Genomic DNA, 19,470 nt, shown 5'->3' with positions numbered 1-19,470 from the left:
CAAGTTATATTTAATTTTCACATAACTAAAAAACACGATTTTGAAACCTAGACCCTTGACGATAGTACCAAATATAAAATCATGACTATCACTGAAGATCACTGATGAAATGACGTCTGGTGGAAATGGCCTCGGCAAGAAGTGTTATAACAATTTTATGTCCGACCCAAATGTAATACTCGGGATTAATGACACCAAGCGGATGGCCAACGGACTTTTACTAAAGTTTATTGGAGAAAAGATGACAAATCTCCGTGAATAACTACCCTACTTACGACATTTTCGAATCCGCGGGTGGTATCCGTCGTTTAATGTCTCCCGCGGATTCGTTCCTCTCTATTTTTTGGATTTAATTATGGAATGGTCACAATGTCTGGCGGATTTATTGTAGGTAAACGGACGTAATTACAGATTTCATGCATATAGCTAGAGAACCTTCATGGTACAAACGCAATGGAGTTACAAAGAAAGCTTTACTTAATAAAAAAATATAATCAGATTTATCGCACATGCAAAATGTCTATTTCATAAAATTGATTACTTCTTTTCATCAATATAGCAAACGGGCGTACGTATAGCAATATTAGCAATATAGCAAACATATCTGATAGCTGATCACTGTCAGCTATGGCAACTAAGGACAGTACACAGATATCGAGAAGTCGATCAAATATAAACACAGATCTGAATGATGTTTCTGTTTATGGTCTGGGTGTATCTGTATTCATTTATGTGTGAGTGTTCATGGCGTTCACGACACTCATAATTTTATAACTTAACTACAACTGCTTGAAGGAAAATATCACGAATCTCAAAATATGTAGTATTTTTGAAAAATAAAGTTTAGTCACTCACATTACACCTAATTAAATTATTGACAAAACAACGCCCAGTCATGCAAGTAAGGATAAAAAATATTATTATACATATCTACACTCTTTCAGAAGGACTTCAAACAAAAATACAAAATATATGGATGATCATTTTTAACCGACTTCATGTAAAACTGAACATAAAAGCTTTGTTAAAATTACTCGCATGTCATGTTTCATGCACGTCACATCCGTTAAACGAAATTGTTTTGAGTCACAAAAGATTTTTGCGATTTTCCACATACTTATTATTTTCGCACTCTTACGTTAATGAATAATTACATACCTACATCTATTGTTTTTAATCATCATCATCATCATCATCAGCCCATTATTGTCCTATCTCCAAATGGGAAAGGTATTACGCAATAGTCCACAACTCCGGACAAGTGCGAATTAGTAGACTTTACAATATAAAATTCTCAAAGTTATGTAAACCTTACATACCTTTGAGAACTTTCTTTTTAAAACTTTTGAAACTTTAAAGCAATAAATAATTTTTAATACCCATTATTTCGAAAAATTTGATATACGTAACCGGGATTCGAACTCGAACTCGACTCGGACAACATGCTAGAATTTCAAATTCATGAAACTGTTAGTTTCTCGATGTCCAATCTATTTTCCAGAAACGGAGTTTCTTTGTTATTATGTTTAACCCTTTCGATGGTTAGCAATGTAGCATTCTATCAAAGAAATTCTTGAATACTGTTTACAATCCAGAGAAGAGCTTCTACGAGTATAAAACTCTTCACAATAGGTTGTTGGCTGTACGAGGTGTTTTACTTCAAGGAACCGTTGAAGAAGTCACTTATGTTTGTATCAAGAACTCGATAGACAGTTGTCGCGTATTATACTCGTACATTTTTCTGTGATGAAATATGGATTTTATACCTATAGTCTGATGTTCTTAAAATGGGTTCAACGACCTTGTCCATAAATGTTGTCCAGTACCTGTTTTATTATCTAAGTAACTTTTTCTTGTTGATAAAAAAGTGGTAGGACAAATTAATATCGATCTTCCCTTATAAATTTTCCATACCTACTGTACCCACTAGTAAACACAGAATTAAAAACTGAATATGTACTAAGTAAACTACATACTACTAAAAGTAAATCAGACGTAATATTAGTAACGTAATCTACAGTAAATTTTAGTTATTCCCAAACATCATGAAGAAATGTTTTATGCCTGAAGACTTCACGTTGTTTCGAAGATTCTCTGTTCCGTTTGCTTTAACTATTTTGAAAGAAGACACTTTTCTACCAATGTATCATAATAATGTACCTACGTGTGCAGTACGAAACGTAGCTATGACCTTCCTGTTACAAGCCAAGTCTTTGTCTTGCAAATGGACAGCAGTGGGCCATAAAGTTTATCTGATTGATGCAACGGTTCAGATCTATCGGGGACTATAAATAGTGTGCGCATGATTCTATTTCAGCACTACGGATGGTTGATGACAAGAGAGATGGCTTAGGTCGTGTTGGTGTTGTTTGTGTGATGTTATATACATCGATTTATAAATAGAATCAATTAAATTCTTCTTTTAATATGGCTTCAAAAATACTTGACAGATTTTCTTTATATTCATATCAATCCATCCATTTTTAGCGTACTGCTTATAAATAAAAATTGGACAATGCTTAGTATGCAGAAATTCCTAAATTTTGATGTTGAGTATGTAAAACATTGGATACATTAATTATTATTAATGGACCTATACTTGTATTTTCTGTTTCATGAGCATATAAGCAATAGGTAAAGACAAGCAAAAGCGATCTCCGCTGTCCACGTCAAACTTTTACAAAAGATGAAGCATAACTTGGCTTAACAAAAAGTATAATACATTGACATGATTAATGGGATTTTCGCAATAAAGTTTAGTTAAGCACTAAAGTCAGATTCCGAGAACATTGGGATATGAATCTGGTTGATATTATTTCGTCTATATTTTCATGAATCCACTAAGCTCCACAGTATATTTGATTGATACCGTTTGAGATCTATCAGAGGCCTATTTATAATGCGCCTATTTCGATGTGGTTGCATAACGAAAACAGGAGTAGACCAATTAGCGATTAAATATGAGACAGTCAGCGCCCACGCGTGACAGCCCGTCAGTCTCACATTCGCAAGGGATTGACCGATGTCGCAGGGCAATATTCTATCAAGGCCCTTTTCTATTGATAAGGCACGTTACGTTTGACTTTTCGTTAGTGATTATTAAATTAGCAATTAAATATGAGACAATCAGCGCCCACACGTGACAGCCCGTCAGTCTCACATTCGCAAGGGATTGACCGATGTCGCAGGGCAATATTCTATCAAGGCCCTTTTCTATTGATAAGGCACGATACGTTTGACTTTTCGTTAGTGATTATTAAATTAGCAATTATATATGAGACAGTCAGCGCCCACGCATGACAGCCCGTCAGTCTCACATTCGCAAGAGATTGACCGATGTCGCAGGGCAATATTCTATTAAAGCCTTTTTCGATTTGTTCACTCTACTTATTGAACGTTGTTGGGTGATACATCAAAATAAATTATAATTACTTTGAGGGCGATCCCTATCACAGCCCGTCAGTCTCACATTCACATGAGATTGACCGATGTCGCAGGGCTATGTTATGTTCTATTAAGGCCTTCTGTTAAAGGTAATAATGGTAATAAAATATTAAGGTACAATATGTTCAATAACTATAATTGATAACGCTCCAAACTGTTGAGACTTTCTTGGGTGATTCCTAAATAATTTGTGTCGTATCCGTAAAGTATGACTGACAGGTTAACGTAAGAAAATATGTTTCTGCGAGCTTTCTTACTTGTCTTCTAACAATGTTTCAGCAATATTAAAGATAATTTATCTTCAGAACTGTTGAATAATTTATGGACTGAACGTGTCTCATATTTATAAAGGGATGACGGATGTAGTGGGGTAATTTATGTGCACTATCAAAGTTTTCGTATTCTTACCTTCTTGTAACTTCTTGAAGAATATGCCTGGTTCATCAATCTTTTTACAAGTAGCTGCTTTCCGTTCTTCTTTCCATGTTCATTCATTTCATCTGGTTTGAAAGAATGTAACTTTAGGTATATTAATAAAGTTTGAAAACAACATCACATCGCATACAAACGCATTAAATGATGTGTCATTGCGCTTATGAATTTTAATTATAACAAATAAATGTGCGTCACTACATATTTTGTTTTAAAATAAAATCTGTTTTGCTACTTTGTGTATATCGAGGATTTGTATTTTCATCTGTCCCTAATCTCAACCGATTAGAGAGATCTATTGATATCTGAAATAGTTTTAGTAAAAATGAACGTAAACCGTAATAATATTTATGTTTGAGTAAATAATCGTCAGATTTTATGAGCATCTAAATTTATTTTATTATACCAAACAAAATAAAAAAACATAAAGAGTACACAACATCCGAAAAGAAAAATTAAAGCAGTTTTGCATCTTTGATCATTTGGATACTTACTTATCGTAATGAAAATATTATTTTTTACAATTTCTCAACTTTGGAAATAGAATGAAATGGTTTTATTTGGAATAGTGGACATATTTACAACCAAGACTTCTTAACTTAAGCTGATGATAATTACTTACTTATTAAACTTGAACCAATTAACTTTTAGTTTAATAAAGAAACAGAGACACAATGCACACATTGCAATTTACACATAACATTTTACCAATTATATTAAATCAATATTCCGCAATAAATCGCTACTCGTACACAGAAAACAGTGAAGCAAGTACTTTACATACTGAAAACAATGAAACTGATTGAGCGTTAAAACTGGGTAATCCTGACATCATAATTTCTCGCTGCGTGCGTAATTTTCTAGAACGCATAATTTATCGTCCATCCAGCTGTCGTGGAAAAACTAGTAAATTAGAGCAATTTCGTACCATTCACCAACATTGTCATATAGTGTTGATTGCTTGAATATTAAATAGGTGACGTAATTAACGGTGTTAACGATTATAAGGTTATTTTGGATAAACATATTTTGTGGAGTAAAGTTTAATACACTTTACTCAATTTCTGATTCATCTTTATTGATATCTTTGTGTTAGTAATTTTGTCATATAAATTATTTTAGGAATATTAAGCATTTCGTGTACGTAGGTCATTAGATTTTTTATGGTTCCTTGTGAAGAAAGAAAGAAAGGAACGGTTACTTGTGTTCGTTATAACTTTGTTTGCACGAATTTTCAAACATGACAAACTTACTTTAATTACAAAAATTACTTTAATATAGGCAATTTCAAAATGCATAAAGGCATCGCAGATTTTAATTAACCGCCTTACTGCATATGCATATTCAAATATACCTACTCATCTTATTTTAATTAAACTGATTCTTAAACTGGGATAAGTGTTTCAGCTAAACATAGCAAGCCAAACTCAGCAAGATTAATTTAAATCAATTAAATGGTTAATGATGATGTACGTATAAATAAATAAGCATACAGACACATTTTTGTTACAGTTATAAAATCTACATCTTTTCAACACTTCAATGACGGTTATTTTCATTTAAATTTATATGTGGTATTTAGAGATATGGGACTGATATTGTTATTATAGGGAAGTGCGAAAACAATCTTTTAATGTTTCAGGTTTATGAATCAACGATCAGAATATTTGTTCTAAATAAAATTGTTTGAACTAAAAGCATTATCTAGGCAATTATTGTGAAGAGGCTGAAATACTTTATAAACTAGTTTTTATATAAGATTTTTTAATATTTGTTTATAGTTGGTCTTTTTTATATATTTCTATAAAATTGTTTGGATTTTGGTATTACTCATGCCTTGTGTATAAGTAGGTTTATCTCTTAAAATTAACAATTCCCTTACATTGAAAAAGGACAACCTGACACCACTTTATTTAGAAAGTACTAAAATGTACGTTGAAAAAAATTGATTGTAATATACCATTTCAAATTAAATGTTGCGACAAATGGCAAACCTAATAAAGAAAGCATTGAAAAGTGGTTTCCCGTATTTAGTCCGTTTTCACTGAATGCCACTTATCGATGCCGGATGTCAAGAAAGAGTGCAAAAACTGCGTAATGGGGAAAAACACTGGACGTGGACCAGTCTCTGTGGACTAGTTGCAGTGTCAACAAAAACTATCGGTTGTTAGGGCTCATACACACTAGCGTTTCCGAGAGTAGGCGTTCGTTGGTCGCATGCGCCGCGTAAACGCTGCGTATATTCGATACGCGACGCTATCGGAGCGTTATGTAAAATCATGTACAAGCGTAAATCATTAAAAATCTGAAATAACTTAGAATTCATTAGGGGCCGTTCAAGTATTACGTAACGCAATTTTTGAAGATTTTTGACCCCCCCTCCCCCCCTTGTAACGCACCGTAACGTTTTTCTATACCCCCCCCCTCCCCCTCTCTAAACGTTACGTAACACTCAAGTGTCAATTTTTACCCTAAACTCGCTAAAAAGTTATGTTATAGTTTTTATCCTTGGGCGTGTTCAGCCGAACTAGGTGTCCTGAGTATTCTAAGTTAGTTTAAGTATAGTCAAAGCATATATACTGCTATACTGTACTATACTTAGTCTAACTCAGAATACTCGGGACTCAGTTCGGCTGAACCCACTCATTCAAGGGATTCCCCGTAAAACGTAAATGAAAAGGGTTGCCACTTTAGGAGTTTTAATTCTCTATTTTTTTATTAAAAAATGTTACGTAACGTGTATTAAGAAAGACCCCCTCCCGCCCCTGTAACGCATCGTAACGTTTTACAAGACCCCCCCCCCCCAAATTGCGTTACGTAATACTTGAACGCCCCCTTACAACTTTTTATCAATTATTGTACGTTTTGGCATAGCAAGGAAAAAATATATGTCTAGAGCTATTTTTGATTTTCTTAGGCTGTAGTCATCGCTTTCACTTTGCAAATTCCATTATGAATCCTTTATTGTTATTTTGTTTTTGTTTTTTATATTTCCTTAAGCAGAGCTAACAGTAGTATTTATTCTGAAACCATTTTGTTAATTATAATAACAAACGCATCGTGTTATCCATCTAAGCCCGAAAAACGCCAGTGTGTAGAAGCCCTTACTACGCCGCACTCACTTTCTCTTGATTTCATTTCCATATAATGCATCTTTTGATCGCTATCTTACTTGGTTAAATGTTTTGTTGATAAAATAAAATTACGTATATAAAATCGAAATGAATTTTCGGCAATTGACGTAGTCCTGAAAAGTAAATTTTTTGGAGGGTTTTCAAGTAGGAACCTACCTAAAAACTGTAGAAAAATATATGTTATTTTAAACTAATAAATGTTTTGTACTTATAGTAGCTTTGAATAACCTTAGCTACGCTTCGGTGTCACCTACTTATATTCAAATTTTAATTAAGTATTTGGGAAATAAAAAAATCCATACACATGGGAACATCATATTAGGAAGCTAAAATACTATTCGATAATAATGCCACGTGGAATCGTGTAAAAAATTTAAGTCAATGTAAAAAGATGAGACTTTGACGGCGTTCTTTGGAGATTCCGTAGTCCTCTACGCAGCGCCAAGGACGGCCATCTGGGGTGTTTTAGTGTGATACAAATCACACATAACCTCGCGTCGCTCCCACGGCACGGCATATCTTTTGGAAGTTTCTGCCTAGAAGACAAAAAGAGGGTATAAAGATGCACATATACTAGTACACAAAAGTAGACCTTTTTTTTTGTTGACGAGGGGAACCTTCAAAAGATACCCGACGCCATGGGAGTGACGCCGGGTTATGTGGGATTTTTAACGCACTAAAACCCCCCCAGTGGCCGTCCTCAGCGTTTGGTGGAGAACTCCGGGATCTCCAACGGAACACAACTGGAGTCCTCCTAACGCGATGCCCTTCTATCGGGCTCTGCCCTGGGGAGACCAATTTACGCTCCTCTTACATCCCCTGGTGATTACAGCGATATGCGACCACACAAACTGCTGTCCTTCCCGGGGGTCGCTTGCTGGACGGTTTGAGCTCCCACTCATGCCGCCCGCAACCCCGGGAGCCCCTTTTAGTCGCCTCTTACGACAGGCAGACAACACAAAAGTAGACCTAGATCCGGTATGAGTATGACGACAGTTTGACCCATAGCTAGTGATTTATGGATTGCAGCCAATTTGACCTGTCACTGTAGTCGTATTGGCAAACAGACGTATCGTAATAAATAATTTAAGCGCCATCTTTCAAAGGTAGTGTTGAATTCAGATCACGAACGGACACATAGGCGCTGCGAATATACATGTACCTAATCCCTCACGAGATTATGATGAATAATTTCTTTACCGCTCCATTACCTAATTAAAATAATGTGGCACTCTTAGGTATAGCTTTCTTCATTCTTGTCCAAGAAATATTAACTATTAACTAAATAGGACCAGTGTTTCATCTAAAGTGGATCACATATATCTATGTAATGTAAAAACATGTACATAAACACCTAGATACCTGTACCCTTAGAATGAGTGTTTACGTTTTTACAAAAATGACTGTTTTTGTATTTGTCTACGTATTTGCCCATACATTTACAATCAACGCCCCCAGCGGACTGTATCAGGACTGATTGGAAATGTATGGGAAATACGTAGACAAACACAAAAACAGTCATTTTTGTACAAACGTACAACCTCATATTAAGGATACTGTACCAAGAAAATATACTACGTTTATCAATTAAAAGCCACGAGCTTGTTACTATGCATCACTAGTAGGTACACATCATAGATGAATAAAGATACTTCGCCGCCTTGAAATTGAATGAAGCCACAAATGGCTTATTACTAAGTTCTTTTTTTAATTCTTGACAAATAAAAACATTTTTAGAGAAAATTTACGAATAAATAACTAATACTGCGTAATTTACATAATAAATAAATAATTATTTCAAATATTTTAGGGACACTTTAGCACGGAGACGTGGCAAATTTTTTTACGCAACTATTTCAATTCTCAAAACTGGCTACATTTTCTTGTTAGGAGTGAGTAATCTTTACTAATCTATGGTACACATCATAATGGTCTAGATATTGGAGTACTTTTATATAATTTAATTCAAGCCACGTATGCCTAAATGACCAACAATGAATTTAAATCATGATTGACGGGCTTGTACTTGGTACGCCACATGCATACCATTACATACATAAATATGTACTTTCACAAGATTCGTATGAATGGCTACTTAATAGTAGGTATATAGGTACTTTTTCAGATCCTATATAAATAGTGCATTTTCGACATGTACCTACTATACCCACGGGATGGATATTTTCATCATTGAACTTGGGCTTGGGTGCGTGTCATTTACTCTTTTTTTCTGATCCACTGCTGGGCATTGGACTCTTCTCCGACTAAGCAGATTCTAGCCTATAGATGACTACGTTGGTCAAGTGCACTTCGCAATCTTCACATACTTTGATTTTTTTCCTGAACTCTTATGTAAGTAGGTTTCCTTCACACTTAAAGTATGTATGTGTTAATTAATTTGTGACAGTGTGAAGGAAATGCATAATTTAGGAGGAAATACCGTCTACTCTCCATTTCTTTGATTTAATTTGTCAATTTCCCACGGACAGAAAGAGAGGGGGTGGATATTTGTACTGTGGCTAGACGCAAGTTGCATGACACATTGAAATATAATTACAACATCTCTACGTTACGGGGGCGTGTCGGATAGATTGATGTGTGACGAGAAGGCTGGCACTCACTTGTCAGTCGGTGATAAGCTCGTAGGGATGGCGAGATCGATTTATCGAAGAATCGATCTTTTGAGCCACATCAACGATTTTTATTAATAAGTACTAAGTGTTTTGTCTATTTAGCGCACCGATCTTAGGCAAGTACCAGAAAATCGACATTCTTTTTTTCTGTTCGAAAGTTAGTGGTATGGAAAACTGTTGATATTTTTTGCCAATATATTTTCCGAGCAATAATAAGCAAATCGAATATCGACTTCGACGAAATCGTTTTGCTAGGCTGCAAAAAGTTTTTGGATGGCTTTTTCAGACTACAATTCAGTTTAAACAGTCGATATTTTTTTAAAAAGAATCACATCCCTAACTAGTAAATTACACGCTGTCAAGGAAGATTCGTTCCGCTCGAATCGGAAAACGTGTATTGCATAATGGTTATATGTAATCACTAATCGATAACTCATATCCGTTGATTGATGTGTAGCGTGTAGCTATTATATAAACTAACGGTTAAATCGTTAGTTTAACTAAGTATGTTCTTAATTGCTTTGCGTCTAATGGTACGTGATATCTAATAAACATCTCAATTGCCGCGATGGGTATGTTCTACCTTGTCCCTGTAGTCTGTGAATAAAAATTGCGGTATTCCCTGCCTATCGTAAAACGTGACTAAAAGAGAAATTCCGAGGTTTTGGGCAGCAAGACTGGGAGCTCAAACAGCTCGTATATCGTCTTAAACACCCGAAGGTGTGGTGAGTGTAATTGTTCTTCAGGGCACCGACTGGGGCACCGCACTCAGAGCATTTCTATTGGTAACGGGGAACCCGTTGGACATCTCAGAGTCCGCCACGTAGCGCTGAACGGTCACCGTGGAGATTTTACCGGGTAAAATACCAAATACTGTGACGCAGGGCACAGAATAGGTTTTAAAGGCTTCCCCTAGTGAATAAAAAAAGTATGTGCTAACAGTGTAAAAAATATATTTTCAAATGAAAATATGTTTTCGCCAGTTTACAAGCATTGAGTCACATCGAATTATTTAAATAAAAGTATTTATGTAAAGTTTTATTTTAAAAATACTTATTTCAGTAATATCTAGTAAGCCATCCGTACGTGAAAATAGGACGCTTTTTTTTACTTGCACATAGATTTTGCAAGCTCTTACTGACTCTAATATAAATTTAGTTATTTCTAATATACTGTTCTTGCAAGAATTTCTAAACATTAGGGATTGCAAATTCTAGTCTCCAAACTGTAAGAATGACGTAAATGTAGGTATTGGTACTTGCCACAGAGCATTACATTATAAAAATGAAATAAGATAGAGTTTAATTGCGAGATCGGTTCAAAATATTGCATTATTACAACTTAATAGCAATACTACTTCGATATAAGTCGACGGAAACATCATCAACCCATCACTGTCCCACTGCTGGGCACGGGTCCACTCTCAGAATGTGAAAGATTAGGCCATAGTCCACCGCGCTGGCTAAGTGCGAATTGGGAAACTTCGCATACCTTTGAAAACTTTTTCTAAGATTTCTCAGGTTTCCTCACGATGTTTTCCCTCGCCATTTAAGCAAGTGACAATTAATTTATAGTACACACATAAATTCGAAAAATCAGTGTTCGCCTGGGTTTTGAACCTCGGTCCCCTCGATTAAGAGGCCAAGTTTCTTAACCACTAGGCTATCAAAGCTTTATTTGTTATTATCAAGTCGACGGAAACGATAGTTCGTAATCCGGCGGATAGATGTCGTTGGCTACATTAACCTACATACGCCGCATAAACACGCGTCACCCGCACAGCTGTCCGAATATAATTTACCGGCCTTCATAGCATACTAATGAAATGTCAATTATGTATTCTGAAAATTAACAAAAATCACAATTTTAATACATTTTGTCTTGTTATTCAAAAATATACTAGCTTCTAAGAACTCCTTTGGAAATTACTCGGTTACTTCTACTAGGAAGATGCTTAGTGGTTCTTCTGTTAATATAAAATGGTCTTAAAATAGAATTACTTTTTAAAAATACACGTTTTATTTATAATCCAACCCTATTATAATCCAACGTTAGAATTACTTGGATTGTATGTATGTTCCTTTTAAATTGTATCCTCTAAACATCTAGAATGATTACGTTTAGATCACATAACCATTTAATTTAGATTATTCCATCTCGTTTTTTCATCTGTCTAGGTGGAATCGAACCATAACCCACTGCGTAGCATACTTGTATCAGTGTTCCTTTTTTTTGTTTGTTTACGAGGGGAAACCTTTAAAAGGTACCCGACGACGTGGGAGCGACGCCGCATTATGTGGGATTTTTACCGCACTAAAACCCCCCCGGTGGCCGTCCTCAGCGCTTGGTGGAGAACTCTGGGATATCCGATGGAACACAACCGGAGTCCTCCGAGCGCGATGCCTCAATCGGGCTCTTCCCTGGGGGAGTAGTTTATTCTCCTCCCACACATCTGGTGTTTACAACGGTATGCGGCCACACACACCGTCGTCCTTCCCGTCCTTGCTGGACGGTTCGAGCTCCCACTCTTGCCGCCCGCAACCCCAGAAGCCCCCTTTTAGTCGCCTCTTACGACAGGTAGGGGATACTGTAGCCCTATTCTAGTCCCGAGACTACAGGGACAGTACCAATGTACCTACCTATTTAATATTAGTATGTATAACTTTAAGCACGTCATTTAAAATGTCTTGTGTTCTTATAAATTAATTAACATGGCAAATAAGTACGCAGTTTGTTAGTTATTGTGGTCAGTTGGTCACTAAAGCTCAACTATGATTAGGATCTATTTTGAGGTCTTCGTTACTTCTGAAGATTAAGTTGAAATGTTTCACATACAATTCTTCTATAAATAACATGTAATTATGACTTGGCTTATGTAAACATAGGTCTATACTTAATAGGGCAGCATGGTAGAGTGCCTTATGAAACATTTTTTGTTAAAGACTAGCTGACCCGGCAAACTTTGTACCGCCTCAAAATCTATTTATCAAATATATTTCATATAAAATATAGCTTATGTTACTCGTGGATAATGTAACTTTTGAATCAGGAAAGAATTTTTAAAATCGGTCCAGTAGTTTTTCAGCCTATTCATTACAATCAAACAAACAAACAAAGTTTTCCTCTTTATAATATTAGTATAGATATTGACAAGTCAGAACCACATAATAATATACCTGTGTATAATCTGGTAGAGTTAGCGTAGCACAAATTAGCAATTCATTGTCTTGGAATTTACAAATAAAGGTTTTCGATTTAAACTGATGACAATTATCATAATAATGGTTACCACGAGAAGGTTTATGATCGTTGATGGTATCGTTATAATGGCTGCAATTTAGAAATATCAACTGTGTAACTCTAGATAATTTATTAAATATATATCAGGCCCTCTATTAAAGAAATAAATTTAATTACTGTGTAAAGTACACACATTTATTATCATAAACCGCTCGCACCAACAGTCACGATAGAATATTTTAAAGTTAAATTTTAACTTTATTTAATAGTATATGGTAACATATCATATGGTATATACGGCAAAATACTTAAGTTTTCATTAATTAAGTATACTCTGGGTTGAATATAGATGGCCATGGGCGATAGTGACAACTTAGCATCAGCTAGACCACATGTTCGTTTGCAATTGGAATTTTGTAAAAAATACTCAACTTACATGATAGTAAATTAAACTATAACAACTATACTACTAACAATATTCCTTCCTTCCTCCATATTCCATTCCTCCATATATTTTGAAGGTGGTAGAACCCTTTGTGGTTCGACTCCGGCGGCACCAACGCCACACCTATTTCTACCTAATAACAGCAGTGTTAGGCGCTGCTGTGTTCCGTTATGAAGGGTGTGGTAAGGGAGACATACTTTTCCGTGGCATTCCAGCTTAGTACTCAGGGGTAGGGGCGCATCTGTGACCGACCTCAAATAGGAATATCTAATCCTATCTGGGGTTAATTACAAATGTCCATGGGCGGCAGTAGCCACTTACCATCAGGTGGACTGCATGCTCATCTGCTACTCCTATATTATAAAAATATATATATATTCATGCAAGTAAGGGGAAGGAAGTCTATAAACTATCCACACCATTTAGAACCTCGATACATATTACAATCTCCAGTAAATTGACGTGATTAAAAAGACCCACTGCTTTAAAAAAATTATAACACTTAACTTTTGAACTGATATTTATTTCACCGCAAATTCAGCTTTTGAATTTATATCGATATTATATACTAGTAAGTATGGTATTTCCGGCATCAAGACATAATTATGTACCGTGTTTTCATAAATAGTTTATGTGATTCATTCATGTATTTTGTTCGCCAAATGAGCCACATGAACGGAAGGGCTGTAAACATAATGAAGTAGAAGGGTACTTCATAACCGTTGATATAATTTACTTCCTATTTGTCGTAAATAGACGCCGTAGCGTCGCATAAAATTATTATGTGATTTACGCTCACTTGACATTTGCATAAATTTCCCCTATAATTACAACGGAATGTACCTAGTTTTCTATGTTTGGCACTCGATTACCAAATGGTGGGTGTTTTAAGAAAATTATAGATACTAATCATGAGGTCATTCTATTCAATTGTCGTAATAATATTGTGATTGAATACATGATTATAATAAAAATTCTACTTATCTTATTTATTATTTTGAAATTGGGCTGACTTACATTATGTTTCAATTAAATATAATCTTCTTTATAAATAATTATATGAATATTTGTATGTCATGATAATATGACTAGATATAATGGAACTGTCAGTAATATGTAAACCATCTTGCTGTACCTATATCTAATAACAAATAAACGATTTGATTTGATTTAGTCATAAAATAATAGGTTTAAATCATTTCGATTTTTTCCTGATTTATAACGCAGTCTGCACTCCCACCCATTAGTGCTATGCATACACACAACACATTGTATTGTGCTTTACATATGCATTGTGTCTTATAAACATCCATATCCAGAATAATTCATCTAAAAGCGACATTTAAATATCTGTTTGCTCGAGGATTGAACCCGCAATCTTCAGAATGTTAGACAGCTATAGTAACCGCTGTACCATTCAAGTTTGCAATCGTTTAACTCACATTATTTCTCGGTATGTTTTGAAGAGAGGTTATCTATTCGACACGTATATATTTTTTTGAAAATACATTATTTATTTATTTATTACATATACCTTACAGACTAACATACATATATATACTTATAACTAAATCACTCAAAATCAATCATTATAAATAAAAATAAAAAAAATCATTATAAATTAGTATTAATAATATATTATATAATATTTACGTCTCTCATATCTATTCTTACACGCAATAAAATACACGAACACGATTGCAGCTGCAACTGCTAGATTTTCCGCGAAGCTGAACTGTGATTAAACGTACATACGCAAAGGTGTAATATTTTTGCCACCAAAGAAACGTATATTAATTGTAAACATGCCAGCTCACTGTAATAATTTTATTCGGAATGCTCTATTTTTGTCCTCAATGTCATTTCGAAGTTTACGACGGGGGCCGGCCCTATGTAGAGAAAATTTTCGGATTCGTACTGTTTTATTACTTTTATTACACTTGTTCGCTGTCTGTCCTGTTAATGTTACACGGATTTTTAATATATTACACAATGTATGTAGTTTAAATCTTTCTATAAGAAGCGTGTAAATTTTCTAAGAATTGCTAATTTAGTCGCTCCGTCTATGACCTACAAATTTAGCGATGTATCTCAAAAAGTCGTTCTAAAAAGATACGGGGTTAGATTTTCGGTCCGCTCTTGTTTGGATGATAAAAGTAGAATTTTGTTGGTACATTTGTACCTGTATTGTTATGTATCTGTGAAAAAAATTAAAGATATTAAAGCCAATGTAACAGGTCGATATTCTTAAGATATCCCCCTAAAATCCACTTTTATAACTTACACTCAACTCACACACAATAAATGTATAACCGAGCCAACAGTATGTACTATACTAAAATAACTCGTTACCTGTCTATTTTTACCTATTTATTTTAAATTTACAAACCAATAAAAAACTGCTCACACGCATTCACAATACACTACATAGGTAACGCGTCACTTTGTCATATATCCATCTGTCAAAAATACCTTGCCACTCTTTATAGGAATTAGCTGAGACAACTTTTGTTATTGCAATAAAATACTTCAGATAATAAAAAGAAAGCACAGTTATTAGTTTTATTTTTAATCAAACACTAACAACACAACAATGAATACAAACACTACACTGATTCGTGGTTGTTTCTCCGGTCCTTTAAGCAAGATCTATCTTCAAAGGCTCTTTAAGATTGGTTTTTACGTTGAAAATATGTAGCGTGCTCGCGAGTAGAGCTGTATGCAGATGCTTGTATACAATAAATCAAATATAAGATACATCTAACCTGAACTATAAACAGCATTGAAGTTCTTCCTGAAGTTCACAGATAGGTATGTAGTAATAGTTATGGCGCTAGAACCACCGGTGCAGAGCGATGAAGGGCTAGCACATTTAAACAACACAAGGGCATACTAATTCAGATATTCGCTGTTCCCAGGAGGTAGAAGTGAGGTCAGGTGTAGGCACATCCGTTGACAATAATAATTATAGTCGGGGTACAGTCACATCCGATAATTACAGTACGTTCTGCAGCATGTTTTGTACTATTTTTGCATCAACACATACACATTTGTTCTAATCTTGATTGTACTTGCAGGTAAGTCACCTTGATGACGTGAACAGCTGGAAGATGATGCGATCGTGGAAGATGAAAGTGACACGTGAGTTTACAAATAATGTTTTAAAATTTGATTTAGAATTGGAGGTCTGGTACGAACCTAAGCTTTTATTATAGATGTCAGGTACTACATCCTTCTGAAATCTACTTACCTTAAAATGGAGAGCCGTCAAAAATAACATAGGTATTGTCATATTTAATTACGCTAAAATACTTTCATTATAATTGAATGTCATGATATTGCAGTGACATGACTAAAGCAGGTTTGCAGTAATTCATTTCATGACAACAGGGTCTTTCATAACAAGCATGCCATAAATATGATGAATGGAACTTGTGAACGAATGAGTGCGAAGAATGTCATTCATTCTATTGAAAAATATTTTATAATATTAATCTACATAGCCCTTTGTGGTTCATCTCTATAGGTACCACTGGCATAATTAAATATTGTGGTTTATACGAATTTGCATTTTATTTTATTTATTTATACAATAAGAGTAGCAGACGAGCATACAGTCTGGTGGTAAGTGGCTACTGCCTCTCATGGAAAACTGCAGTCAACATCACAGATGCGCCGCTATCCCTGAGGACTAAGCTGGAACTCCTCAAAAAGTATATCTTTTAGGTACAACTGTAATTATAGTCGAGGTCAATTTTGCATGTCCATGATCACATTACTTACAATAAGGTGGACTGCATACTTGTACTACTTTGATTTCATAAAATATTACTTATAATAAATTTTAACCTCATCTTCTACAAGTGTCATGAGTTTTATGTGCATCGTTAAATCGCAAGCGATCTCGTGTCCCGCTCGCCATCTGTTATACGCATGTAGCACAGCAACTGTTTTACATACAGTTCTCGAACCAATGACCAATTAATCTTAAACAAAAAATGTAAAATATCGAACATGCCCCACATACGGCACTCTCCAGAAAATATTAAACTTTATCTAATCGATACAAGATGCAGTTTGATGTTTCAACACCACGCCGCCAGGAAACATTACATCTTTGCCGGTGGCTACCCGCTCGATATAGGACTCTATCCTGAGGGACTTAAAGAGCAAATCGGTTGATAATCTCGGGAGATTGGTACGGATTTATCGCGGGCCGTTACTAGAGCCGCGTATTTATATTAAGTGGAGGAGCTGTCAGCGCCTACGCTGACGCCGCCTTTGGATGGCTGCATACAATACAGTACCTCCAATTTTCCAAATTTCAAAAAATTCAATTTATTTGACATGCCATAAAAGTGTCCTAATAGATAATCCTTCATCGCATCTTCCATGTAAACATATTTTATTACAAAAAAAATATTTTACAAGTATGTCAAAACTATAAAAACAATCATAAAAGTACTCTAGTACAAAGGACTGAATCGTTTCTTGATGATGATTTAATTAAAAACGGAAAACCGTTTGAGCGGCAGCCAAATCAAACGCACGATACTTCTAGAACGTATAAAAATACATAATCTTGACAAATTCTGTTATTTGTTAACAAAAGTATTATATAACTGAACATTTAGACTTGACAGTAAAGAGTCGTTTATGTCGCAGTAAATTCTACCGTCATACCCCGGACTCCGAATATCCAGAAACTTGGATAAACAAATGATGACTAAGTATCAATCTGGTTTTATTTGTGTTAAAGGCCGCAGCGACACTTAGCTCTTTCGGCTAGATCGTCCAACTAATAATAATCGCGCATGTGAAATGTTTTGGCCGGTGGTTTTTGTTCGCCGCGGTTATTTCAGTTTTCCAGTAGGATTCTGAGCAAGAGCAACTGTGGCCGTCTCCGCGGTGCACCACTTTACAACATATTCGGCTACAAAGTAAATGAAGCCGATCTATTTGCGTGCTTAGTGAAGGAAACATGGCCGAGAGTCCTCGCGACGCAAAAGGACAAAACGAATACGCAATTTAAATTTCCCGACACGTATGATAATCTGTGTTCAGCCAGTGAATGTGTGTGAAAGTTCCTGTGTTCAGTGTTGTGTGTGGCAAAAGTTTTGGGCAACATGACGGAATTTTTTGGATCATGGAACGACGACAAGCCTGGAGAAGACGAGGATATGGTGGAGACGGTGGAGACCGTTGAGACCATCACCACCACGCAGACAACGACGAGGCGAGTGCCACCAGTAAGTCATCAAATTCGTCGCAAGTCGAGCGACCTTGATCGTGACTGCCGCAGGTGTATTTTTGCCACAACGTCTTATTTAGCTCACTGTTCTGGAATCCCGGATTTGAATGTTATTTCAATTTCACCTGCCTTTGATGTTTGTGAGTCCTGGTTGTTAACCTTTAAGCAAATGGCGAGTTTAATCTTAATTTAATCATCGGTTAAGGTGCTAAGGGGTTATTTTGGAGCACTAAGCGCGGTGTCACGGGCGCTGTCAATGCAAGCCTTGATATAAACCAGCTCCCGGCCCAAGGTGAAGGCGGCTACGTAGATGTCAACTGACAACTCTTTTATAAATCAACTGACGCGACGACGCCAAAATCTAAAAATACAGGAATTTCTATTGCTAATTCTAAAACTCGCGGTTCTCAATTTTTATAATTCACTGTTTCATTCCCCGTTTAATGTATTATTAAATGGTTTGTTTCTAACGCTAGATTATGCATTATTCAATGACAATAAAACGCATTACCCTGTCTCGGTCAATGGAGAATCGGCTGTAAATATATTTGCTGCTAGGAGCGTCACTGTAATATGTGGGTAGTTCGGGAAAAACAGTATAGGTGCCATCTACGCAGAGCTTTGAAGCACTCTTCTCATTCATACAGTAATTATTGTCACAAATTACAAAAAATGATGCTATGGAATGTTGCCGCTGTTTAGATTAAATTATGAGTTTCCTACATAATAGCACGGATTCACACTTTTTGATAGAAATTACCGTAAAGAGCTCTTTAAGGCATGGTTTTAAGTTCGAGAATATTACTGACCTACGCATAGGTTATACTCTCATTTTAACAAAAAATGTCCAAAAAAGTCCACAGTCGTTTGTCCATAGACAACTATTTTTCA

At 35.5% G+C, this 19,470-nt stretch overlaps 1 protein-coding gene across 7 annotated transcripts in view; it reads left to right on the top strand.

The window, feature by feature from the left end:
- The window catches only part of tmod (tropomodulin), an 89,755-nt gene that overhangs the window by 12,114 nt on the left and 58,171 nt on the right, over positions 1 to 19,470 (top strand). For 4 of the 7 annotated variants that reach the window (XM_073083771.1, XM_073083773.1, XM_073083770.1 and 1 more), the window contains exon 1: positions 18,194 to 18,577. The exons of 1 other annotated variant lie outside the window; for it this stretch is intronic. In XM_073083771.1, coding sequence (XP_072939872.1) covers positions 18,455 to 18,577 — 123 coding nt within the window. In that variant the 5' untranslated portion in view covers positions 18,194 to 18,454. Of the gene's footprint in view, positions 1 to 18,193; positions 18,578 to 19,470 lie in introns of those variants that run through there. 2 more of the 7 variants (XM_073083777.1, XM_073083776.1) reach the window with 1 other exon arrangement.

Source organism: Epargyreus clarus, unplaced genomic scaffold, assembly GCF_041222505.1.
Source record: "Epargyreus clarus isolate Ecla_fem2 unplaced genomic scaffold, WU_Ecla_fem_2.2 ptg000019l, whole genome shotgun sequence".
Taxonomy (NCBI): Eukaryota; Metazoa; Arthropoda; class Insecta; order Lepidoptera; family Hesperiidae; genus Epargyreus; species Epargyreus clarus.
The sequence above is the reverse complement of the archived record's forward strand: the minus strand, read 5'-3'. Positions and strand labels throughout refer to the sequence as shown.